Genomic DNA, 27,080 nt, shown 5'->3' on the forward strand with positions numbered 1-27,080 from the left:
AGTACAAAATCCTAATCTTTCCCACAACTACCTTATTTCAAGTTCTCTTTTTTTGAACACCATTTTTGTGTGTTCACACTTTGCTAGTGCTGATATGTGCTCAGAGTGCCTCTTGGATGGTCCAGGCTTCTCCCTGCAGCCTCATCATCTCCCAGGATGACTACACAAGAGGTTCCAAAAGGAAAAACCAGCTACGTGCCACCCTTCTTTACCCTCCCACCAACCTCCATTTGATTCAATGGAAGTGTCCCCGCCTGCAGGTTTCAGTGTATTCCAAGACAAGGGTTGCTTAGCAACTAGTCTGGAAAAAGGAAGCCAGGACCAGGAGGCAACAGGACACTAATCTGAGGATGCCAAGAGGCATGAATTTTGCTTGCAGCTTTCTATTTTAACAGCTCAACAGGCTATGTTTAGATAATCTCACTGTATGACTCCACATCTTGGGTTAAAACTTGGGACAACGGGCAGCAATAGGCAACCACTGATAAGAGAAAGCAACCAGCACAAGCTTTTGTCTTCCTCTTCCTTTTCCCTGAATCTCACATTCTCAAACATGTCAGTGTAGTGAAAATAAGGGCTTTTAAGTCAGATGACGACAAACCAATTATTTTTACAATAAAAGTGCAAGTGATGTATCTGGACTGACTTTATGAATCCGAAAACTTACACAATAGAGGACCATAGTATGCTATACAAACAGCCCAAGACAAAGGTAACTTTTTTTCCCAGCTTTTTTATTCCTTTAACATCTTAACAAAATAATATTCCCCAAAGTTTAAAAAACTTTTGAAAAATATACAGTTTCATATTATTTACAATAACATATGAGTACATGTTCCAATATCATACAAACACTGCTATGTTTCAGAAATACAGTGGGAAGGCATAATTCATTGCCTCCTGGAGGGTGTAGGCTCATGGATATGTTTTCATAGTCCAACTACCTCTGTTGTTATCCTGATACATAAACTATTAGGCACCTGAGAGGATGGAAGATTATTCAACATGAACTTCAATATCTTCTATTTTGATCTTAATATTTTCAAAACTTACAGCATTTATAATCTCTTTACAAGTTTATTTCATCCACAACTAAGCCACCTTTACTGTCATTATCCTAAATGATTAAATATTAACCATATGAACTGTTAATGTGTACACCGATCAAATTAAACATAAAACTGTGTAGCTGAGTTGTGGAAGATATATGTTTAAATCTAGGAAATTCCCTAGTGCTTTGTGAGCAATCTAAATTCTACTGAAGAAAAGTGGCAATTTTCCAGCTTCCATGCTCTGGTCTATTTTTTTTTTTTTTTTTTAAATATTAAAAAGTGACTGACAATAATTGGAATAACTGGTTCCTTAGAGTTAATCAAGAAACCCAAGATAAAAAAATTCTAAATGATAGTTTTATTTGTATTTAAAAATACATTGGAAATTTCACATATGCCCATGATCAAACTTATTTTCAATGCACATTACTTAAATTGTGATGACATGGTTTGTTCTGACAAGTCCTTTTTCAAGCTGAACACCAAACTAGGGAAACTCCTATAGATTTCCATGGGCCCCGCTGCCGATGATGTGTATTGCTTCCTTGCTAAGGATGATGGGTGACCTTCATCTGCCTTTTATCACCTGAACAGTTTTCCGACCATAATGATAGTAACTGTAAGCTGATGCAGCTGTGGTGAAACCTGTGCAACACCTTTAATGAAAGGAAAGAAAATTTAGTTGTCAAGTCTAAAAATCGGTAACTGTGAGAATGATAGAGAATACATTTGAAAGAGTTTAAAAAATAAAAAAAGGCTATGTGGTACAATTTTTTTACAAGAATTTAAATACACTGCTTTTAAGACTTCATTTGAATCAGTAATGTCAAATCATTAATCTAGTTAATGACCCTGAAAAATATTAGTAATTGTCATTTTTACCCAGATGTTACTCTAGGTGTCTTTCATTTTATCTTCACAACCACCTCACCTTCTAGAGGAGGAAACGGAGCCCCAGAGAGCATGTTCAGGGCCACAGAACTACGTTTGGGCTTGGTTTGGCTTCAACTCTACAGCCATGTGCTCTTTCTACTGCTCCATGCTGCTTAGAGTATTAGACTCTATTTCCTGAATACCTAAGCCATTTAAAATAAATTTCAGCTTTCTTTGATTTTTCTTTAGGTGAATTACTAGCATAACCAGATTTGCTTGAAATCACATCAGTGATGCTCACGGCTTGCTGAATGTTTGCAGCTAACGGGCTAACTTTTTAGTGCACCATGCACTTCTGCTTCTACCAGGTGAGGTGTAGGGCCATCAAGATTCAATTTTCATTTGATCCTAAAGCTGTTCATGCCAGTTTAATATTCTAAACCTAATATTCATAAGCCAATGAAACGTACAAGTAGGAAAAGTTGCTATTTCTGAAAACTAAGTTGGATGCTCTGGAAAAACTTGGACAAGGCCAGTTGCTAAAAAAATTACTATCAAAATATGCAGGGAATATAACTGTTAAAATACTGGAGAATATGGTAAGAAACCTAGAAAGTTTCTATACTCAGATTGCTTTGTAAATGTCTTAAATTTTTACATCACTTTAAAAGAAGCAGAAAATGAAAATCAGAGAGGTTGTATTATGTAGTTCATTCAAGAAAAAGTTTGAATTTGACATGTTTTCAAGGCTATAATTAAGCACAATAAGATGAAATTCAAACTCCTTTCTCCAAGCTTCTCCCTCACTCTGCCCCTTTGACTAGGCTGGATGCACTTTCCCTTGGACTCTGCTACCCTCTGACTTTGCTCAGGGTGTCCTGCCCCTGAATGGCCTCTTCTCAGTCTCTCCCTGTAAAAAGTTCACCTAGACCTCCTCATGGCTCAAAATTCCACTTCTTCCCTAAAGCTTTCCTTCTTCTTCTAAACTACAACTCTTTCCTTCCTCTGAACTCCAATACATTATCTGTACTTCTCATCTCTTTTAACTTGCATGAAAGCTTCTATAATTTCTACATCCTATATTTGATAATAAGCTTCTTAAGAATGATATCAATCCTAAAATATACTCCAGAGCTTTACCCAGTTGGTGCTCAATAAACACTATAAAAGCAAAGTAATTCTAGGACTGCCAAAATTAGCCATTTAGTTGACATTCTCACAGGGTAATTCTACATTTAGCTTACCATAGTATCTGAAGGTAAATGCTGTCAGCATAATTGAAAACCGGAGCTGCCAAAGAAGCTGCCACCAAGATTAACTGGACTGCCGTGTTTACCTAAAAGAGTCATAAATGAACAGTGCCGGCCAGATCCTGTTTCCAGCTCATGAGACAAAGGCATAGCCCATCACGGTGTAACACAACATACCCTCAGCATGCTTGATGTTATAACATCCCTGCCACAGAAGCTGGCATTCACATGAAAGGGTGAACTTCACTAACTGGCCCATCTGTCTGCACAGCTGCTTTTTACAGTGACGAGGAGAACAACTGTCAGAAAATAACCACTATCTTGAATTTCCATAGCAATTTGATAATGTTGCAAAGTTCTCTGCCTGTTGCTCATTAAAACAGCCCTGTGGATACGCAAATAATTAAGCCACTTTTTCACTTGCCTGCAATCAGAGCAGGTTAAAGATCCAAATCTAGAACCCAGATTTCCAGGCACTTCATTCCATGTTCCTTTCACTTGCTTACCTGTCAAACCTATGAGGTCAGAAAATTGAAATACATTCATCTCCATGAGAGAAGTTCTCTGGAGGAAAGGAGTAGGTTTCCCTACCCTAAAAGACAGCAGTGAGGATAAAAGGAAGAAGACAACCAGACACTGGGGACTCTCACTACTCAAAGAAAGAAGTGTTGGGGGGAGCGTGTGAAGTATGAATCAGTGGGTGATATGCTAGAGAAGCACCTATGTTCTATCACTCATTCTGCAGCAAAATTAACAGGATTCCAATTAGTTTAAAAAATAAATAATAAAAATTGTCTGGAGAACTCCTTGCAAGACCAAGGATCTGAGGCATTTGTCCCTGTACCTCTTTAAGCCACTTTCTATGTAGCACTACACTCAAATTGCTGTGCTTGATACGGGCATGTCATGTGAATAAAAAAAAAAAATCCCAGATATGTAGGTTAAAGTCCATGCCAAGAAGTCTGTGGTATAAAAGTAATCTCACTACTCTGTGCCAGAGATGATCGGCATCCCTAACCGTGAAACCTCTGCCACAGGGGATAGTGCAGAAGAATGATTAGAGCAAACTTATCAGGCCACTTGAAAAACAAATGTGCCTAGAGAGGCATTAATAATGTCCTGTGTACGAAGACTGGATATAGTTATTGTTCTACAGAGGACTCAGAAAACTGGATGGACAACTAAGAATAACAATTATTTACTAGTGAATTAAACTTTCTCCTACCCCTTTGCATGTAACAATAGATCTTGAAAAGTCAAAAGATCTTATTTATTATATGATGTTTTCATCACAGGGAGGGGTTCAGTGAAACCAGAAAGATACTTTCATAATCTGTATTGTATCTCAATCAAAATGCAATTACTTTTCTTCTCTTTCCACCTTCCCTAAACAGTGGCCCTATTACTTCATTCAAAGACTTAAATTCTCAGACCAACAATACAAAACACATGCATATACTAAAGAGTCAAAAAGCTTGGCGGACAAAAAAATTGGGTAATGACCCCAATCTCTATCCTCTATAGTCAATGCACTTAAACCTGTCTCATTTTTGGCTGTTCTAGAATAAGATTTATACTCATTGCAATAAAAATTTACAAGGGAACAACTTAAAAGGACATTGGGTGTCTCTTACCTTGCTGATGAAAGTTGGTTTTAACCTAGCAGTGGCATAGCAAGGATTGAAATACTTAGAAAGTGTTCGCTGGCAGAGGAGAAAAGAGAGAAGGTTTATTATTTATCATTCAAGTTTAAAACAAACATTTTATTACATGTAGGTAACAGTAACTGAGTGCTTACACATGCCTGAATCTATGTTAAATAAGCCCTTTATCTGCACTTTCTTTTATTATCCTAACTGAGCAGTATCTACATTCTTTATAAATTATACATGGGTTACTGAAAATGGATTTTTTAAAACTTATAGATTTCTCAATTCCAATAAAATTCTAACACTGTAACCATCATAAAGTTTGCCTGACTAAATCTTTTTACAAAATAAACTCAATAAATCCTCCTTATCACATTTTTTTTTATAAAGTAAAAAACAAAAATATATTACTGCTATTTTTAGTGGCCTGAGAACCAAAAGATGAGGTTATTATGCTATGTTTACGTGCTCAGACATTTGTAGAACCAATGAACATATATGCAAACAACCCATTCTATGATCATACAACTGTGGTTTTCCAGTTCTAGATAATCCACAGTAGAGGTTAAATTAATAGCACAGGAGGCCTGGTTATACAAAAACTCCTAACAGAGTTTGTTGCTGGGGATAGGGCTAGCTGGTCTGGGTTTTATGTGCTCTCAACTGAAAAGATTTTGACTAAAAACAAAAATGTACTTTTTAAAAACTGATTATTTATGTGTTCACTGAACAACAACCATAGTGAGATGATAGTTAATGTGTTTTTAAAAATTCTTTGTAAATGGATCAAAAAATAATCGCCATAAATTATTCCCATAAAGCCAAACTCAGTATACAAGAGTGCTTTTTGTTTTTTTACCATAAGTTATAATGAATAGTAACAGAATATTTTTCTGTAACTCACCGGTGTTGGAAGAGTTCGATATCTGACATAAAAAACAGCAGCAATCAACATTATATCTCTTGAAATTATCATATAAGTAAGTGGAACTGAAAGTCAAATATAAAATAATTTTGATTGGGATTTTAAAAATTACTAAGACATTACACATACAATGAAGCCCCTCATTCAGCCTTACCATAAACTGGTATTTCTCATAAGTAAAAATTTTAATAATAAACACCTATTGATGGTTTATGGTCCTTACAGTGAACCACTGATTTTTATATTCTTTAACCTTCCCTCAAAATAAAGTGAAGAACAGACTATGGCTTTTAAAATCTATGTATGTCATTCAGAATGTTGATCTTCTAGGCCTTTTTTTTTCTTCTTCTTTCATATGTTTTTAAGCTGCAATTATCAGTATCAGCTCTACTCAGTCCCACTATCTCCTTTATTTCTCAGCTTTGTGAGTTTGGAAGAAAGATCACTATGCTCACTGTAATTACATGAAATGAGATGGTAAAGAGGTTGGAAAGGATGTCAGGACTCAACCATTCTGGCATTTCAGGACCTTTGATTGCTTCTGCATTCTAGACTATTTTGTGAACAGCACAATTTGCTGCATATACCACTTGGGGAGAAACAAAATATTTTCATTCTTGTCTGGCCAGTTCCTACCCAAGTAATTGCTATTTTTTCTCCTGCACCATTCATTCAATGAATTCTTAACTAAACATGAATTCAACTTGTCAACGGTTTTCTCATTATTCCTTCGACTCTACAACATGACCTCTGAGCCAGCAGAGGATATTTCAGATGGAGACCTAAGGAACCTTACTTACTTATTCCTTTGTTGAATGAGAATGGGAAGGCAGAGGACTTGTTTCACTTTTACATCCTTCTGCACTACAGAAGTTTTAACCATGAAACATGTATTATTTTTATAAGAAAAAAAAATTTTTTTAAATAAAGGGGAAACAATCCTAGGACTAAAACTCAGTTCAAAATGTTTCAATTACTAAAATAAAAGGATCATGCACATCCCTTCCATAATACTTTCAAACAGCTCTTTTGTGAATTACTTTTGAGGCTATACTTATGGTCCTCTCCAGTTTTGACATTCTGATTGTGTAACTTGAGAAAAATCTCACTAATTACACATTTAAAATTTAAATCTCTGATCACAGCCATGATGTACGTGTTGATTCTTGGCCTAGTCCTGGGTGACAAGACTATTCCAAAGAGAAAATGCTTATCCACTCAAGTCATGGTATTTGGTACACACAGAAGATACAAATATATGAGCCAAATAACAAAACAGCTAGCCATGATTTTTAGAAGCATTTCTGTGCCTATAAAAAAAAACTTTTCTATAGCAATCACTAGCTGGCAAAATCTAACAATCAGATTTCAAAATGCAGCAAACTCATGCAAATTACATACAGTAAATCTCCAAACCATAACTTTAGAAGAAAATAAACACCTGCTAATGTATTTCATCACCACCAGGGAAAGAGAATATGACTTAATTCTAAACAAGAAGTTTCTGCGTGAGAGGAAATGAGACAATTCAATGCAAAGACTTGGATTCTAGTTCTATTAACTGCCAAAATTACCATGAGTTACTGAGCATCTGACACTGTTTTAAGCATTTCATACATATAAAGTCATTTAAGCTACATACTGACTTCAAAAAATAGGCCCCATCATTATCTCTATTTTACAAATACGGAAAACAAGCCTCAGGCAGATGATATAACTTGGCCAAGGTCACTAGTTAGTAAGTAGCACAGCTAGGAATAGAACCTGGGTCTATGGAATTTAGAGCCCATGCTCAGGGTACTGCATTAGGCTCCAACACATCAGTGTGACTAGGAATTAGCATTTCTGGACTCAGTTTACCATCTGTAACAGTCTGGTGGTAGAAAGGTTGTTAATAAGATCAAGGGTTCCCCAAACTGATGTCCTTCAGAGAATCACCTTGAGAGAGCTTTATAAAAGCACAGATGAAACCTCCCTGGGGGATTAGATGCACAGACAGGCTGGGACCCTGAGGAACCAGGTGGTCTCTAAGGCCTCTTCCAACAGACAATATATATTCAGGCTCTTACTTTGCTTCTTTGGGCAATTTTATCCAGTTTCCAGGCTTTTGAATGTACTAAGAGCTCCTGCTATCTCTCCCAGCCTTCCCTTCCCTTTGCTTCCAAGACTAAAGTAGCTTTCATTTTGCCTATCGGAGTATGATAGCATGTTAATGCAGGCAGAGGGGTATAAAATCTGTAAGAGATTACTCCAAGATTTTCCTTCCTACTTGCTAACTTGGTATGAAATATAGTTCATGTCTACCACAAGGAGGTGCATCATGGTCAAATTTTATTAGTGTTAAAGGGAAATAATAAAATCAAGTCACCTTTACAAATTAAATGTGGTCATCAATATCATAGGCTATTGCATTGAAAATAATAAAGTTAACAGATTATTCTAGAAATTGATTTAAACTAACAATAAGAATTTGCTGTATAATAAACTGTAAACAACATAATGACATGGAAAGGAACCACTACTTGGTAAATGTGGCAAGACAAATGCACATAAGCAAGTAGAAATTAACTTGGACTCACATCCGATACTATTATAAACGTAACAAAGCAAAGGGTTTGTTTCCATCCTTCTTTCCCCTTCCAGAGAAAAAGCAAGAAAAACAGAATTATTTACTATCTAGCTGAGGAAAAAAGTAAATGTCTTACTCTTGAAGAAGCAAGGCTGTTCAAATCAAAGTGGATACAACTTTAACCCAAAAGCAGTATAAATATAAGAAGATACAAGACTACATATATACATCTTTCTCTTCAAAACCCATATAAAATGACAGTAAAGGAATGAAAGGATATAAAGTCAAAAGACAAAGAGAATAGATAGAGGAGACAAATTTCAAAGTTTTGACTACGTTTTCTAGTAGTAACTACCTTAACAGAGTGGGAAGAGCTGAAACCTAAGTCCTTCACAAAGGGATGCTCAGGAGAAGCACAGAGATGGCAAAAGAGGCAACAGATATGGCGGTGGAGACAGTGCTGGTGGGATTAAGTTAAGGTCAACATACTGAACACTGAGACACCTCTCCCTCCTCCAAAGTTCCTCTCATAGCTTGCTCCCAAAACATTGGTGGCAAAAAGAGCTCTTACTTATAGACTAGACCTAAAAGTACTGAGAATTCTGAGCCATGCCTGGTTCCCGCCTGTTCACCCTAGCAGGAAGCGCAAGAGACATGGTAAACACAAAATGTATGAGGCTGTGGCCAGTGTAACACAGTATAATATTTTCCAGCAAATTTTTGTTTTTAATAAGTAGAAAGGGTATACTCTACAACAACAATAGAAAGTATAGAATAGTAAATACATAAATCAGTAATATAGTTGTTTATCAAGTATTATGTACTATACATTAATTGTAAATGCTACATTTTTATATGAATGGCAGCATAACAGATATGTTTACAGCATCATCATCACAAACGCATGAGTAATGTGTTCCCTATGACATTATGATGGTTTTGACATCACTAGGCGATAAAAATTTTTCAGCTCCATTACAATCTTATGGGACCACATGTTATACATGTGGTCCATCATTGACTGAAACATTATTATGCGTTACATAACTGTATAACCAGGTAGGACAGATAGGTAGGTAGAAGATATCCTGAAGGATAACACTCATCTATGAAATTTAAAGAAGACTCTTTTATGAAATATTGCCATTTGTGACAACATGGATAGAACTCGAGATAATTAAGCTAAGTGAAATAAGCCAGACAGAAAAAGTTGAAAATCACATGATATCACTTATATGTGAGATATAAACCTAAAAGCAACAAATGAGCAGGACAATCAAACAGAGACTCATGGACATGGACTATAGACTAGTGGTTCCTAGTGGGGTGGAAGAGGAGTGGGGAGGCGGACAGGGTAAAGGGGGTCAAATATAGGGGCGTAGGGGAAGGGTGAAGTGGGTAAAGGGGATCAAATATATGGTAGCTGAAGGAAACTGGACTTTGAGTGGTAAACACATAATAGAAAATACAGGTGTCAAATGATAATATACACCTGAAAATTATATAATTGTATTGACCAATGTTACCCCAATAAACTTAATTAAAAAAATAAAATAAAAAACTTAAAAAAAAAAAACACAACAAGAGCTTTTGGAAATTAAAAATGATAGCAATAAAAATTTCAACAGAAGGAATAACAAAGCTGAGGAAATCTCCCAGAAAGAGAAAAAAGACAGAGTTAAAAATATATAAAATAGGAAAGAAGAGAATCAATCCATGAAGCTTGATTATGATTAAGAATTCCATCAGCCATAAGAAGAGATGAAATACTGCCATTTGTGACAACATGGATGAACCTTGAGATAATCATGCTAAGCAAAATAACTCAGACAGAAAAAGTTGAAAATCACAAGTTATTACTTATATAAGGGATATAAACCTAAAAGCAACAAATGAACAGGACAAACAAACAGAGACTCATGGACATGGACTACAGACTAGTGGTTACCAGAAGGGAAGGGGTAGGGGAAGAGCAGGGAGGTAGACAGGGTAAAGGGGGTCAAATATAGTGGGTTAGGGAGAGGGTGAAGTGGCTAAAAGAGATCAAATATATGGTAGCTGAAGGAAACTGGACTTTGGGTGGTAAACACACAATAGAATATACAGATGTCAAATGATAATGTACACCTGAAAGTTATATAATTGTATTAACCAATGTTACCCCAATAAACTGAATAAAAAAGAACTCCAGAAAGAAGGAGAAAACAGGACAGAAAGCTACTAAAGACATAATATAATACAATTTCCAGAACTGGATCATGAGTTTTCAGACTGAAGGGGCCTACTAAGTACTCAGCAAAACGAAAGACTCACACCAAACTCGAGTAGGATTTAGAGCATATACCATTGCATAATTTCAGAAAACCACAATAATAATAAAAATATCCTGGGGTTCGGCTTCCATTAATATCTGACTAGATGATTCGGAACAATCCTTCTGATAAGATAACTTAAGAAGAACATTAAAAGAATTGTTTTGAAAGCAAAAGGCTTACATGATGCTAAGAAGGTATCAGGCTAAAAACTCAGAAAAATAAGCCTCGACACTCAAAGCCATTATCCCAACACACAGAAGAAAGACACAAGAGTGTAATCTGTGGTAGCCTCATGGAGTCTAAGAGATAGTAATCAAAGCCCAGAGCCTTCAACCTTGGGCTCTGATAAACCACTCCTAACTGTGAGCTAGGATCTGAAGGACTATTCCCACAAGATTGGGAGAGGAGATAATACTAAGTAAATTAGGCCTCATAGAATGCCTCATCATCTGACAGCCTAGGTGGTCTCAGCCTCTTAGCACCTAGCAAAACTGAACAAAAAAACCTTCTCTGGCGAGTAAGGCCATCATCCTAGACATCAAAATATTCCTCCAAATTATTTCTTGAACATTAATTCAATGTCTAAACAGTCAAAAATAACCAAAGGCACAAGCTACCATAAACTCAATAAAGTAGACAAATGAAAGAGATCCTCAAAGGATAGATTTTAGAATTGTAAGAGACTATAAAACAACTAAACTTACTATGTTCAAAAGGATATAAAAACAAAATTTTCAGTTAGGAATTCAAAACTACAAAAGATGATTTTGTAAGTCTGAAGAATAAAATAGAAATTCTATAACTGAAAAACAGAAGAATAAATTGGGCACAGCTGAACAGAGAATTAGTGAACTGAATGAGCGGGTACATTGGTAAGAGGCCAGAATGGAGCCCGGAAAGATAAAACGAGGTAACATCCAGAAAAGAGGCTAAGACACTTAAAAGACACTGGAGAAAGTCTAACATAGGTACACTGCAGTCTGAAAAGAGGAGGAAAAAACTGGCACAGCATTATCTGAAGATTGTGGCTAGAAATTTTCCAGAACTGATTAATAACATCAATCCACAGATTAAAAAGTCCAACAAATCCCAAGCAGGATAAATAAAAAAAAATTCACACTCAGAAATATTATTGTGGAAAACCAAAGACAAAGGAGAAATCTTAAAAGCAGTCAAAGTAAAAAAAATTCATTCAAAAAAGACACGGACTACCAGTTTTCTTGTTACCAACAATGGACATAAAAAGATAATGCAATAACATGTTCAATGTGCTCAAAGAAAATAACTACCAACCCAGGACTGCATACTTGGCAAAAATATCCTTCAGGAATAGAGGCAAAATCAGACAGAGAAAGGCAAATACTACATGGTGTCCTAAGTGAAATCTAATTAAAAAGTTGAACTCATAGAAACAGTAAAAATGTGGCTGCCAGAGACGAGTGTGGGAGAAACAGGAAGAGGGTGGAAAAGGGTATAACCTTTCAGTTTTAAGATGAATAAGGTCTGAGGATTTAATGTACAACATGATGATGGTAATGAGAAAAACAAATGGAATAATAAACATTGCTGAGAATCACTTAAAATAGGGTCAGGAGGCTATTAGGGAAGTGCGACCTATACACATCTTGTACCTTAGTTGTCGGAGCTGCTTGCACATCTTGTACCTTAGTTCTCTGAGCTACTTGCTAGTTAATTGCTAAACATGTTGCTGAACTCAGCTCAAGATCAAGTCATAAACATCCTGGAATAACAATTGCTACAGGGACACATATAAATTGTACTTTCCTTGTAGTTTCTGCCTCTCTCATTCACAAATTGGAATTAACCAATCCTTGTTAACTTAAGCTGGATCCTTCATTTGAATAAAAGATACACTTTGTGGTTTTCGTCTTAATAAATCTTGCCTGTTTTTAGTCTCTCTAGAGTGCAGTTTGGATTGCTAACTTAATCTACATTTTTTAAATCTGAATCCTTTAAGACCACAAATAAATTTTTAATTTGTTTTAAAGCCTCAAATCTTTATTTGTTATCAGTGACTACAGTTAATAACATTCTATTATATGACCGAAATTTGCTTAAGGGATAGAATGTAAATGTTCTCACACAAAAAAAAAGAAAAAAAGGCAAAATAAAAATATTTACAGAGAAACAAAGACAAGAATGTACCACTTGTAGTAGATCTGCATTAAAAGAATTTCTGGAGATATACTTTATGCAAAAGAAAAATGATTCCACATGGAAGGTGTGAAATACATCAAACAAAATAAACTCCAAAAAAAAGTAAATATAAAGATAAACCTTAATGAACACTGATTTTATAAACAATATCATGAGGGTTTAAGAAATACATAAATTAAAGTATGACAACAATAACCTAAGTTGAGAAAGAAAGGGAGTTGAAGTATTCTAAGGCCCTTCCAGTGCCCATAATGAGCAAAGAGTTTGCTAAACTTTGACAATATAAGGATGAATGTTATAATTCTGAGAATAGCAAAATGAAAACAAGAGTGTAAAACTTTCAAACTGGTACAGGGAAGACAAATGTAATGATAAAAAATATAAATAAAAGTAGGGCAGAACATATGGGCCAAATAAAACACACAAAATAAAATGGAAGATTGCTACACAAATATTAGTACTCATAGTAAATGTTAATGGATTAAATGTTCTGATTGAAAAATAAAATATTTTTATACTGGGAAAAAATAAAGAAAACCTATCTCTGTATGTGTTATTTATAAGAGATAGCTAACACATAAAGATATGGAAAAGTTGAAAGTAAAAGATTTATCATCATGCAAACAATGACCAAAAGTAAGTTAGCGTAACTATATGTACTAATATTTCACAAAAGAGACTTTAAAGCAAAACTCATTACTACAGATATAGATGGTCACTCCAAGTAAAAAAAAAACATTCAATTCACCAAGGAGGCATAACAATTTTAATTTATATACACTTAATAGTATGACTTCGAAAGACACAAAACAAAAAACAGTACAAAGAAAAATGAAAACTAAACATACAGTAGGAAACATTAACCTACTCTCTCAGTAACTGACAGAACAGGGAGACCAAAAAAAAAAAAAGTCAGTGAAGAAACATTTAAACATCAGAATTAAAAACTTGACCAAATGGACATACATAACATCATACCTAATTTATAGAATAAACATTCATTTGAAGCATGCTTTAAATGTTTATAAAATCTGACTGTATACTTAGATTGAAGGCCTAAAATCAGAGCCTGGTTCTCTGATTACAAGGTAGTTTTGCTTGAAATCAGTAACAAAAAAGATACCTAGGAAATCCTACAAATTAAGAATCCACTTTTATTGCCACACAGGTCAAAGAAAAAGTCATAATGAAAACAGAATATTTTGAACTCAATAATGACAAAAAATGCTATTATCAACATAAGAGATGCAGTAAAAGGGGTATTTGGGGAAAAATATACAGCCTTAAATGCAAACTTTAGAAAAGATAAACTGAAAAGCAATGAGTTAAATATACTCCTACAGCTGTGCTATTCTATACAACAGCATTTGCCCATGTGAAGATAACCACTCGAAATGTGATAGGTCTGAATTTAGAGGTGCTGTTAAATGGAAACTATACACTGGCTTTTAAAGACATAGCATCAAAAAAACTCGCTATTTTTTTATTGAATACAATTGAACTGACAGTATTTTTTATCTCCTTGGTTAAATAAAATGTTATTAAAATTATTTTACCCGTTTCTTTTTATTTTCAACACAGCTATTAGAAAACTTCAAATTACATATATGGCTACCATTATATTTCTACTAGACAAAACCATCTAAAGAATTTAGAAAAAGAACAGCGTAGGAAACCCAAAGAAAGAGGAGAAAGAAATAAAAGAGCAAGACTTAACGAAGTAGTAAACACCTCAGAGAACCATGATAAAGCCCAGTTAGTTCTTTGAAAAGGTTGGTAAAACTGACAAACCTCTGGCAAGACAATTCAGGAAAAAAACATAAGGGACAAATAACTAATAATCAGGTTAAAAGTGGGGACACACTACTACATCTATAAACATAAAAAATTAATGTGGATACTATTGATGGTTAATGGTAAGTTTTTTAAAATGTAGCTGAAATGGATAAGTTTCTAGAAAAACATCACAACTTACAAAACAGACAGAACATGAACCAGAAAACCGGAATCATCCTGTAATGATTTTTTTAAAAACTGAATCACCTATTTCAAAATTCTTTCCCAAAGAAAATTCCAGGCCTCGATAGCTTCAACAAACAAAAAAGTTCTACCAAACACTGAAAGAAAGAATAATTGTAATCTCACACAAACGTCTCACAACAGACAAAAAAAGGTAGATTCTCTAACTCATTTTATGAGATTAGTATAAACTGGATACTAAAACCTAACAAGGGTGTTCAGAGAAAAGAACTCCAGGACAATCTTGTGGATCTAAATAGGAAATCTTCAATAAAATATGAGCAAACCAAATCCGGCAATATTTAAATATATCCTGACCAAGTTAGATTTGAACCAAGAATTTCAGGTTGGTCTAACATTTGAAAATCAAGAATGTAATTCACCACACATTAAAAGCCTAAAGGGAAAAAAATATGACTATAATACACAAAGGAAAAAAGAATTTGATAAAAATCAATATCCTGTTATAATAACTCTAACTCCCAATAGAAGTGAACTTTCTTAACCTGAAAAATCAGGGTATCTACAAAACTCTACAGGAAATGTCATATAATAGTGAAATGCTGAAAGCATTCCTTTTGAGATTGGGAATAAGACACAGACACCACACTCCTGTTCGACTCTGTACCATGCAGCATAGTAAGGCAAGTAAAAGAAAAGGTAAAAGGATTGGAAAAGAAGACATACACTGTCATTGATTATAGACAATATATAACTGAGGATACAAAAAATTCAAGAGACTTTTACATTTACATCATTAGAATAAGAGTTCAAAAGTTTTACCAGACACAAAAATCAACATTAGAAGTGATTTTCATCTATCAATTAGCAGTTATTACAATATGAAATATTTAAAAAGCTACCATTTATAAAAGCATTAAGAACTATCAAGTAAGTACCTAGGAATAAATCCAAGAATATTACCTCTCAAACATTTTGACATTTTTAAAAGACCTAAATAGAACAGATACCTCATATTTGTGGAATGGAAGATTCAATATTGTAAATATATCAATTCTTCCACATAGATCTAATAAATTAAATGCAATTCCAATTAAATACCAACAAATTTTCCAGAGAACTTGAAAAGCTGATTCTAAAATTTACATACAAATGGAAAGGGGTAAGAATATCAAAGGTGAAACGACTCGCTCTACCAGATATCATGACTTTTAAGCAAAGTAATAATAAAGGATGGTACTGGTGCAAAGATAGACCAATCAATGGGGGAAAACAGAGACAACCCAGAAATGAACCCATGTATATATGGATATTGAAGAGAGTCTGGAGAGAGTACACACTTTTCAATAAAAAGCACTAGGATTAACCATAGAAGCAGTTCAAAAATTAATTTTTAAGAGAATTTTTTTAAAACATCAACTAGGAAAATGTAAAAAAGAATGTTAAAAGCCTTCCAATACAAAACATAATCACACATAAAGGAAAAGGTTATCAGAATGGCATGAGACTTCCCAACAACAATATGGAATCTTTAAGTCTACAGAACAGGGTCTTCAAAATTCTCAGTGAAAAGAATCTACAATTGAAAATTATGCCCAGTTTGAACTTCAATCAAGTATGGAGAGCAGAGTAACAAACATTTCAGATGTCTTTAGAATAAAGATATTTTTGAGCTCTAAAAATTTGGCCGCCATGCTGCAACCTTGCACAGGAAACAGTGGTTGCACTCCATCCACCAAAAGCAGGACCTTAGCAAAGAAGCCATGGAAGCCTGGAAAAATAGACTCAACATGGAAAAGAGAGAATGGAAATCTCCAGAATGATAGTGAAGGGAAGTTTCAGCTTGGAAAACAACCTACACTCATTATTTAGGTAAAGCTCACAGCAACATTATCCATAATGCCAAAACCTGGAAACAATGCTTGTTTAATAGGGAAATACCTGGCTAACCTTTGTAAAACAATACAAAAAAAAAGAAAGTAACTCTGAAAAATAGGAGGCACAAAAGTACACAAAATCATTTGAATTTTGAATGTCAACAGAATGCTCCCGTTTCTCCTACAAATTATTTATAGCAATTAGAATGAGACTACCCCTGCCCCTTCCACACCCCCAATCATATACACACAACTCTGACTTTCAAAGAAGCACATAAATATAAACATAAGTCCAATTCAATTGTTAATTTAGTATGGAAATTTAAAAGCCTAAAGATAGAAGAGAAACAGAATGTCTAGATTGAAGAAACTATACTAGACTGAAACATCCCTACACTTCTTTCTATCAAATGCCAATATAACTTGCTATTGAAAGGCCATGTGGCAGTTTTTTGTTCTCATATTCTATTTTTAAATCTTGGAAATAAAGAGTTTAATCTGAAGGAGGGTGAAAAACTAAGAAATACAGCTAAAGTAGAAAATGAACAACCAGGAAAACACATGCAAAATACAAAGCAAGATCATAAAATTCTGTTAGAAAGAGTATTCATATAATGTACATACTACATGCATGATTTGAAACTGCATAATAGTGTCTAAGTAATAATAATGTGAAATTTTAGAAATCTTCAAGGTTTCAGAGCTCTCAATTATTATGATTAAATTGTACTTAGGAAAACTTTAAATTGTTTTCAAAAACCTAGGCACTAAGAAAATATAACAGTTTCAAAACATTCTAGACTAATATGAATTGGCACTGAGAAATATTTACTCAATTTTAACTATAAACAATCTTACTAAGAAAACATCAGATTCTACTAGTATAACAAGGATATAAACTCTAAAGCTTGACATGCCAAACAGTTCAATAGTTCACAATTAGGGAAACAGTTTAAAGTTGAAAAATATATTTTTGAAACAAAATTATTTGTCCATAGCAGTTACTAGCTATTACTACCATTCTTCTCTGTGCTATTAAAAAGTACGCATGACGGCGTTCTTACCTGGAATAAGATCTGCATAGGTCAAGCTAACATATAAGATACTGATAAGTATTTTATCAGCAAGTGGATCAAGAGCACTTCCCAAAGCTGATTTTTGATTGGCCCAGTTTCGAGCAATAAATCCATCCAACTGAAAATAGAAGTTTTTTTTAAAAAATAAATTTCATAATAAGTACAGAGTAGATATCTTGAAGAGATACCAGAATAACAGCTATACTTTCAAAATATGTAAATAAAATCTTCAGTTTCTTACCCCCAAACCTTTTCACTCTTTCACTGGTATATGGTTAGCTTTTAAATTCCCAACTGGTCTGAAAATAATTTCACTTTTCTATAGTACTTTTCTTTTCCGAAGCCTTCTTATATTTCTGGTTTTCATAATGCCCCTTTGTGGGATGAACCCAGACACAGATGTAAAAACCCCAATAAAACTCACAGAAAACATAACTGATTAAGAGTGGACAAGGAGCCCCTCTCTTGAGCCTTGGGCTGAATTTTCACTGCAGCCCAAACAGCTGCTTTTACTTGCAAGAACTACCATTTACCTGTGAGACTCTTTAACTCCTACCTAGTTTTCTGTGATGTGATCCAAATCCCCAAGTTTTAACTATTATTATTTTCTTTCTTTCTTTTTTTTTTTGTTTAGTACTACTGTTAATTCCATGACTGGCAATATTCGCATGACCTGTATTTGAAGAAAAAACTCAATCCTCTATACCTGGCCTACTTTAAATTTTTGGTACAAAAATTACTTATTCACTATTCTTGGAAACAAATATTTTAAACCAGAGGTCATATCTGATTGCCAATGGGCCAAATGGGGCCTGTAGGGCTAGTTTTGTATGACCCGCTCAGTGCTTTTAAAAATATAAATTAGTTGCCAAATTTAAATATTCAAAGTCTTACCACAAAAAAAAACCAAAAAACAAAAAACCCAGATCTCCAGGCCTACCCTGGGGCCACAAAATGGACTGAAACCAAGTACTGCCTATCCTCATTAAACAAGGCAGATAGTCTTTAGTTTTCCAAGTCCCTACCTGGCTTTTACTCATTTTTTTTAACTTTAAGCTTCAAGAAATTTTGGAATTTTATAGTCCTATTTCCAAGGGAAAATATCAAATTAACTTAGACGTAATTTAACATGGTACATTTCATAGGATAAATAAGTCCTCCATATCTCCAGATCTGAGTTAGAGGAAAACAGCAGTAGCTCAGGACAATGGTTAAGAACTCGCTCTTTGCGGCAGAACATAACTGGTTTGTGTCCTGGTTCTCCACCTTACTGTGTGACCTTGGGCAAGTTATTTGGCCTCTCTAAGCCTCAGTTTTCCTCATCTGTGAAACAGAGACAGTATTATCTACCTCAAAGGTGTTGGATGTCTTCAGCATATGATGTGATTAATACTTGTGCAGTACTTGACACTTAGTAAACCCTCCAAAAAAGCAGTTACTAGCTATTTCTACCACAAATGAAACAATCTATTTTCTTCCTAAGTAGATTAGATGTAATGCTAACAGACAGTGCCTAGAACTAGGAATCAGGGCCTTGGAAGATTCAGCTTTCAGCTGTTTCTGATCTCAGGGAACTTAACTTCCCATTTTTTCACCATCATCACTCTCATCCTCACTGTTCCTCTACTTACATGAGATTCCAAAGTCATCATCACTGCTCTGCAAATAACTATTATTACCCCTATTCCACTCTGCCTTAAGCCTGCTTAAGCACAACTATCCATATACTCCAGCCAAGCCCGAACCCAAGCAGTTGAACACTGATCAAGGAAGACATATAAATAGGTTGACTGATCGCACTTCACATTCATGACCACAAATCTCCTGTGGGCACTCAATACTGCTTGGCAACCCTACACCTGCTTACTGTGTTTATCTACTCTTTTCACACTGTCTGCTCTTACCCCAAACTGATTCTATCCCTCCCAAAGCCTCTACTCTAACTCATTACTGTCTATAATTTCCTTGAAAAATAAAAACAGGTTGTCAGCAATCCCTCATATTCCCATTTCTAATCCACCAATTACCGGCATCCATTCATTCTCTCTGCCTTCCCTGATCCCAGGCCCTCTCTTCTTACGATTTGCCACCATCTTTCCCCACCTCCCTTGCAACATCAATCTCTCCCTTTCTACCCATTTAATTAACTAGTTAATTAACAACATAATTTTCCCCAGTATGTGTATCTTTAAAACTACCTTTCCTTGACCCTATTTCTCTATGCTCCATAAAGCAAAACTTCCTCAAAGCAATGTCTATTGCCATTACCACCTCACATTTGCTCACTAACGCACTCTGATTCCCACCCTCTAGAGATGGTACTCATAAAAGTCACCAAAGAATTCTACATTTTCAGCTTGACATCAACACAAATTAAAGCACTTTCTTCACTTAACTTCTGGGACACCTCCTTGTCTAATTTTCTTCCTTTCTCACCAGCTATTCCTATCTTAGTGTCCTTTACTGGTTCCTTCCCTACTGCTCTACTTACTGTTCATTTTTCTGATCCCTTCTCCTCTTTCATCGCAGCCTAGATCAGGGGTCTCCAACCCCCGGGCCACAGACCAGTCTTTGGCCTGCTAGAAACTGGGCCACACCACGGGAGGTGAGCAGCAGGTGAGCCAGCAAAGCTTCATCCGTATTTGCAGCCACTCCCCAGTGCTAGCATCACCGCCTCAGCTCCACCTCAAATCATCAGGCATTAGATTCACACAGGAGCACCGGTCCCTGGTGCCAAAAAGGTTGGGGACCACTGGCCTTGATAACTTCACCAGACTTGACCATCTATATGCTGATAACTCTCAAATCTATCTCTAATCATGACTTCTTCCAACTCCAAACTACTATATTTAACTACTCAATTTATACCTCTATGGGGACAGGCATAACAGTTCTTGGTATTTTTCCACAAACTCTGCCCTACCCTAAGCGTTGCTAATCACGGAAAATGTTAACCTACATGTACCTGCTTGGTGAAAAGAAAAAAAACAGTAACAGCCCACCAGTCATATTTAACTCCTTTTTTTTCCTCACCTCACATATCCAATCCATCAACATTATCAACTCTAGCTTCAAAACATACCTCGAACCCATTCACTTCTCTCCCACTCCAAACTCCCACCACCACTCCCATAGATTTCTGTAAGGCTCCCAACCAGGCTCTCTGCTTCCACTCTTGCCTTCCTATAATCCACTTATTTCCCATATACAACATAAATCAAACCTTGTCATTCCCCTGCTTAAACCCTCCATGAGTCCAGCCATCTGCCTAGCAGCCATTCTAGAGGCACTGAAACCTCCGTGAAATAAGTGTGAAATATGGTACCAGCTAACTCGGGTTTCCATACATTGTCTTACATAATTAGAAAATGTAAATGAGGGTTCTCTCATTCAGTGACTATTGCAATCTTATGTGGCAGCTAAAAAAAAACTACAAACAAACAAACAAAAAAAGAATGAATCCAGTAAGAGAAAAAGATCTTGTCTGTTACGGAAAAAAAAATCCATTATCAGTATAATGTCCTTGGACAGAAATGGAGAATACATTAATAATCAGCAGAGGTCTTCAGGCTTCAGAGATAAAAGCAGGGAAAAAGAGATTATGAGAATGGGGAGAAATTGTGACAAATATGAGGTAACTCTGGAAAAACACAGGTAGCAGCCATTTTGAGAGACTATATTTGATGCATATTTGGAAATGCCATATAACAAAGCAAATGCCCTCCCTTTGTTTACCTGCAAAACCTTCAGCTAATTCCATACTGCTCACCAGTCAATGGGCAGGTGGAATTTTGTTTCTATGAACTTCAAAGGGAACAGCTGATGTTACAAAGAAAGATGCTATACAACTTTTATTAATAGAAAATGAGTTTCTCTTTTTTCTCACTAAATATTGAGCAAGGCTTTTCACATATAAATCAGTTTGAAGAGGCACCAAATCATTACTGCCTGTCTGGACACTCACATGGATCTAAACTAGCCTTGCACAAGAATATATTGTACCTATTTCTACATGCTAACTTTGCCCTGATTTAAAATTTTTCCTCTATCTTTTCCCTATTTCTCTCAGCTGTGTTTTTGTAGGACATGTCGTTTTATAATCCATTTCAAATCCCTTATGAAACAAGGTAGGTAATAAATACAAATAATGTTATATATCATGATGGCTGGTCAGTCCATGAACACCTTTTTACGCATAATGCAACCTTCTGTTATAAAATTATCTTCTAAGTTCTAATTTGAGATAGGCCAAATAACACCCCCAAATAACAACCCCCAACAGTGGTATCAAGGAGCTTTTCTTGCCTTTGTTCATCTGCTGAGGGAGTAGAAGAAAGAAGGATGCCTAATGCTGGGTGGTCACAGGGTGTGAACCAGGGTAGGGAGAAATCAAGGACCAAATCTGTGCAGTGCCTATGTCCTCCCACCAGCATAAACCTAAACAGAGCTCTGACCTCTACAATCTCCCTGATCACAAAAACTGGCCCAATGTTTCCCTCTCCACCAGTAAAACAAACTGTTGCTGAAGATCAGAGTATTTCTATCACAATAAATAGAAAAATAGTCTCACAGCTCCTTTATTTCTAGATTTTTTTTTTTTTAGGTGAGGCAACTCTTGGGTCACCTCACAGATTGCAAGGACCTTGTAAGCTTACAATCCCTTATTTTTTTATTTTGTATGCCTACAGCACCTGGTCTTCCTAGGTGGTCTCCCATCCAAGTACTAACCAGGCCCGACCCTTCTTAGCTTCCGAGATCAGATGGGATTGGGCTTGTTCAAGGTGGCATGGCCGTAGACTATGTCTATCTCTAACGCAAATACCTGGCTCTTCGGGAATTTCTAAGAGTTTTTCTTTTATGAAAAAGTTAAAAATCAAGAGTAAAAAGCTCCCTCTCATGCCTCCCTACAATCTCTACTACCTTCCTTAAATGACATAAAGAATAACAGAGTCCCACATACATGCTAAAGACAAGTCCCTATGCAAAGTATCAGGTGAAATTCATCTTGAGGATTTCCTTACAAAGAAAAGCGAACTAAGGCCGTGCTATTTCAGTGTAGTAGAGGTCCTGGGATTTGGAAGGGGAACAAAACAGAGGGAATGCCTGTACAACTTACCAAATCAGTTAGTCCAGCTAAAGCAAAAACTCCTAGTGCAATATTAAAATCTTCTTCGATAATCAAATAGCCCAAAACTGGGGCCAAGCCAATTCTCGTCATTGACAACATATTTGGGATTGTCCATGGGTTTTCATACTGAAACACAAATGCAACAAAATTTAAATTAAATGCTATAAATTCATACTTTAAATAACTATATACATTGGAAGAATTCACTTTATCAACTTAAGAGTTAGAAGCTGTATAAACTTTAAATTTAGTACTTTGAGTTTTTATATCCATTCTGTTTTTTACAGATGTGCTCTAAAACTGCAAAGGATACAAATGATCTGTCATGTACCCAACCGTAAACTAAAGTGTCTACTATATATACAGTAGATTCTCTTCCTAGAGAGAAAAAGAACAAACATATTCTCTACCACATAAGTCAAGCCTTTGATATATGACTCCACCATTAGAATTCAAAACTTAAAACACTGATCAAGTAGACAGTCTAGAAAATGTCAGGAAAACAACAACAACAACAATAAACCTTGGGCATTTTGGCTTAAAAATACTTATTGTAAGTAACCTCCCTCACTCCCCTACAGATTCCCATCAAAAGACTACTACTCTACAGTGTATGGAAATACGAACGACAAGAAAAAAAAAACATTCAATTCCATAACCTCACTACTAAATTGGAGAACTGCGGGAAGAAAATGGAACTAGAAATAAGGATTGAGATCCTTAAGAAATAAAGAGAAATTCAGTAATATATTCAAAATAGCCATAGAAATAGTAAGATCCCCAACAAGAAACCAAGAGCTTTCACACCTCCCCTGAGAGAGCTTTACGATTCCTTGAAACTTCATCTGGAGCCAAGCTGTTTGAAGTTGACACTAACAAAAGGACTTCTTGGCAGCTCCTCTGAAGAACATTCCTTCCTTGCCAAACATAATCTGTTTCATGAAAGGGTATTTCAACTTTAAAAAGCCTCAGCTTAAGGAAGCTAAGACACCCAGCACAATGGGGTACAGAAATAATAAGAAAATGTATTTTCCTAAGCCTGGATTTTTTTCTCCACTGACTTGAGACTGCCAATTCTACCCCATGAGACTATCTCTGCACAAAACTAACCCTAGATGACCTTTCTTAAATGGTAACCAATTTGCCTGAATCTTAATCTTGATTTTCTAAAAAAGTGAGTTTCTACTTCGAAAGACTTCTTTTAAAATTCCATGAATAATCCTGTAAGAAGAAAGAGTTCACCAAAGATACTTAGTTTGTGTTTTTAAACAGAACCCCGCAAGAAATGTTCACCTCAGTTTGAAGGAATAATGGGGTTACTGGGGTCAGGTGGCAGAATACTGTCATCGAAAGCCACAGAAAAACTTCAAATTCTCCAGGAAACAATCACCAAACAAGCGGCAACACAAACCTCTACTCAGGGACCTTTTATTAAAAGGAGACCACATTACACACCATAATTAAATAGAAACATTCTTGGAACATATTCCAAATTCAAGTTCAAAGGTGACAGTGTTTCAGAATCCGAAGAAAAGGTCACTCTGCTGACTACACTGTGGTGAAGAATAAGTCAAATACCGATTCAATATTACAGCAACTCACAGAGTGAAAAAGATAGTTCGACTGAGAAAACTAACAAAGCAAAGGGTCAGAAGAAGAGGCCCAAAATTAATCTCAGAGATATCCATGGGGCAAAATTAAACACAAAGTTGCAAAAAGCCAAATCATTTCGTTTGAATTAATAAACCAGATAGAATGTTGTTCAGACAGTGAAAGGGGTTCTTTTAAACTCCACATAAACTATTTCAGTTAAATAAAGTAACTCATTAATTTCTAACCATTTCAATTTGAAAGTTTCTAAATTAAAATTAAGAGAGCTAATCTCAGATTACCCAACCAGATAACCTGTGGCATACTCGACCAACTACTGCCATTGTGGGAAGGACTTCAGCCAGCATATGGCAACCTCAAAGCATCCAGCATTCCAACCCTAACATGCTTTAGCTATTAGTGGAGCTGAGACCCCTGCCAGGATGTGGCCACCTCAAGCCATGCTGTACAACAGATGAAAGCAGTACAAGGGCCCACTGAAGACCTAACAATTGAAGATGTAATAATTGCATGAGTCTTGCTAACATGACATCAAAAGCTCTCCCACATTTATGCTCTGGTGTCTTCTACTTGGGTAGTATTTTAACAGGTAAGTGGACAAGTATTTCCCTCCATTATCTCAAAAAGAGAGTTTTAATCTTTTCCTGTAATTAGAGGTTAAAGGATCTTTTAATTACGACATAAATTATTTATCCTTCACCTTATATGTAAGGTTGCCAAATGTCAAATAATAGCGAATCGAACCTGCACAAGCAAACAAAAGGCCTGTATAACTTTCTGATGATTCCCAAACTTGCCCTAAATTTAGGGAGTCCCCTCATAAAATTAAAAATAGGCTTTTAACAATAAAACAAGTGAAGGTTATTTTTACCAATGCAATATCCAGGGGCCAGTCCACCAACTGGTGCGGACAGAAGAGGATTTTAACCTGACCACCGAGACTGAAGGTGGACCCGGTTGGTACCCCTTAAATTCATCCTAACCGAATAACCTTCTCGTAACTTCGCTTCAGGTAATGTTTTAAAAGTTCTGAGAAGGAAGCACCCGGACCTGCCAAAGATCCTTATCCAGGACTGAGCCCCGCAGAGCCGGCACCCAACCCTGGGTCGCCCCTCCTCTTCCGTACGTACCAGGCTGGCCGCGCTCGCCGGGCCCCACCGGCCGCCCCGGGCCTCGGCGGCCGCACCGCCTCCGGCAGTGGGCCCGGGGGTCGCCTTCCCCGCGCCTGAGCAGCGACCCCGCGAGAATGCCCCAGGCAGCTGCAGGCCGAGCGCGGCGGGGCGCAGCCACCAGCGCTCTGCCAGGAACCCCAGGCACCAAGGTGCGGGCGACAGCAGGGGCCCTAGGGCGCTCTCCTTGCCCCGCCGCGCCCTCAGAGCCCATGCGGCGCCGCGCAAGGCTCCCCACGAGCCGCGCGCTACACGCGAGGCCAGCATGGCCCTGCGGCCGCGCCGCACAAAAACAGGCACTGAGAGCTCAGCAGCCTGGGGCACTAAAGAGCCGCTTTTCTCTCGAATACCCAAATCCTCCTAGGACCTCCCCAACCTCCATACTTGTTTTCAAACCCCAGCACGTTCTCTTATACAGGTGGTCTGGAGCCGCCAAGGGCGGACGGACGTCTTCGCGACGCTTTTGCGACACCGTCGCTGCTGGGCTCCCCTGCGCCCCCGGCGGCAGCGGGAGGCGCTTGTAGTTCATCCCTTTAGCTTTGGGTAGCGACTTGTAAACATTGCTTGCGTCTCACCGCCACAGTCCGGACCGAGGTGTTTAGAAAGTTAGGAACGACCAGGGCGGGGTGACGTCAGGTGACTTCAGGCTACGCAACGAAACTCTCCCAAACCCTTGACCTGCAAAAGCACGCCCCACGACGCCAAGGTTCTCCCTCCCCCCGACGCCGAGGTGTTCGCGGCGCTTTCGGGACATTGGCAAAGGAAGTTTATTAGTAACGGAGTCCGCGAGAAGTAGTAGTGCTGACTCCCTGCTCTTTTTCCTCTTCTGAGCTTTGCGTATGCCAAAAATATGGGTTCTAGAAAATGTCAATAATAGAAATTACTGTTTACCTGAAAAGGATAGCCAGCCTATATATAGTGCATTACCCCCATTTAATCCTCTCAGCAACTCTAAGGTTCTATTATTACTTTTACCCTTTTTACGGATAAAGAAATCTAGGCTTAGAGGGGTTAAGAAACTTATTAGAGAAATACCCAAAATAATAGTTTATTGTTAATTAACTGGTTAATACTATACATTAAATATTCATATAGTAATTATACATCACAGTTATTGCGATATCACTAATATTGCAATATTGCAGAACTGTTTTCTTGGTTCCGTATCAAATTGAATTTGAATGGTTCTTGCTGCTAAAGGAGAGCAGAGTTTGCCACCACCAAATGTACCTCTTTGGGATATTTTAGACTGGTTAATTTTAAGAAATAGACATGGGAGAAGCTCTGAAAACCTTACCTGTAAGGTTTTCAAATAATAATAGCTTACTTGTAAGCTCTGAAAAGAGTTACAAGTAACTCTTTCTTGAAGGACAATTACATTTAAGAGAGGAATCCCATTTGTAACAGTGTTTTTCTCACTATACCAGG

At 36.6% G+C, this 27,080-nt stretch overlaps 1 protein-coding gene and 1 non-coding gene across 3 annotated transcripts; both read right to left on the bottom strand.

Annotated features, from left to right (window-relative positions):
• Nucleotides 1-1,301: 1,301 nt before the first annotated feature.
• CRLS1 (cardiolipin synthase 1) lies at nt 1,302-26,199 on the bottom strand. 2 transcript variants are annotated; one of them, XM_039863749.1, is made up of 7 exons: nt 26,037-26,199; nt 22,861-22,998; nt 17,733-17,862; nt 5,729-5,814; nt 4,810-4,878; nt 3,170-3,261; nt 1,302-1,708 (listed from the first exon to the last, which is right to left on the bottom strand). In XM_039863749.1, the coding sequence occupies exons 2-7, from the start codon at nt 22,969-22,971 to the stop codon at nt 1,621-1,623; spliced, it is 576 nt and encodes a 191-aa protein (XP_039719683.1). In that variant the 5' UTR covers nt 22,972-22,998; nt 26,037-26,199; the 3' UTR covers nt 1,302-1,620. The 2 variants fall into 2 exon arrangements, with proteins under 2 accessions (XP_039719683.1, XP_039719682.1); XM_039863748.1 differs by lacking the exon at nt 26,037-26,199 and adding an exon at nt 25,614-25,927.
• On the bottom strand, nt 22,424-22,542 carry LOC120604239 (5S ribosomal RNA). The gene has a single exon (XR_005653274.1). It is a non-coding gene; the product is annotated as a 5S ribosomal RNA (ribosomal RNA).
• Nucleotides 26,200-27,080: the final 881 nt, after the last annotated feature.

This window comes from Pteropus medius, unplaced genomic scaffold (genome assembly GCF_902729225.1).
Source record: "Pteropus medius unplaced genomic scaffold, Ma_sr-lr_union100, whole genome shotgun sequence".
NCBI classification, from domain to species: Eukaryota; Metazoa; Chordata; class Mammalia; order Chiroptera; family Pteropodidae; genus Pteropus; species Pteropus medius.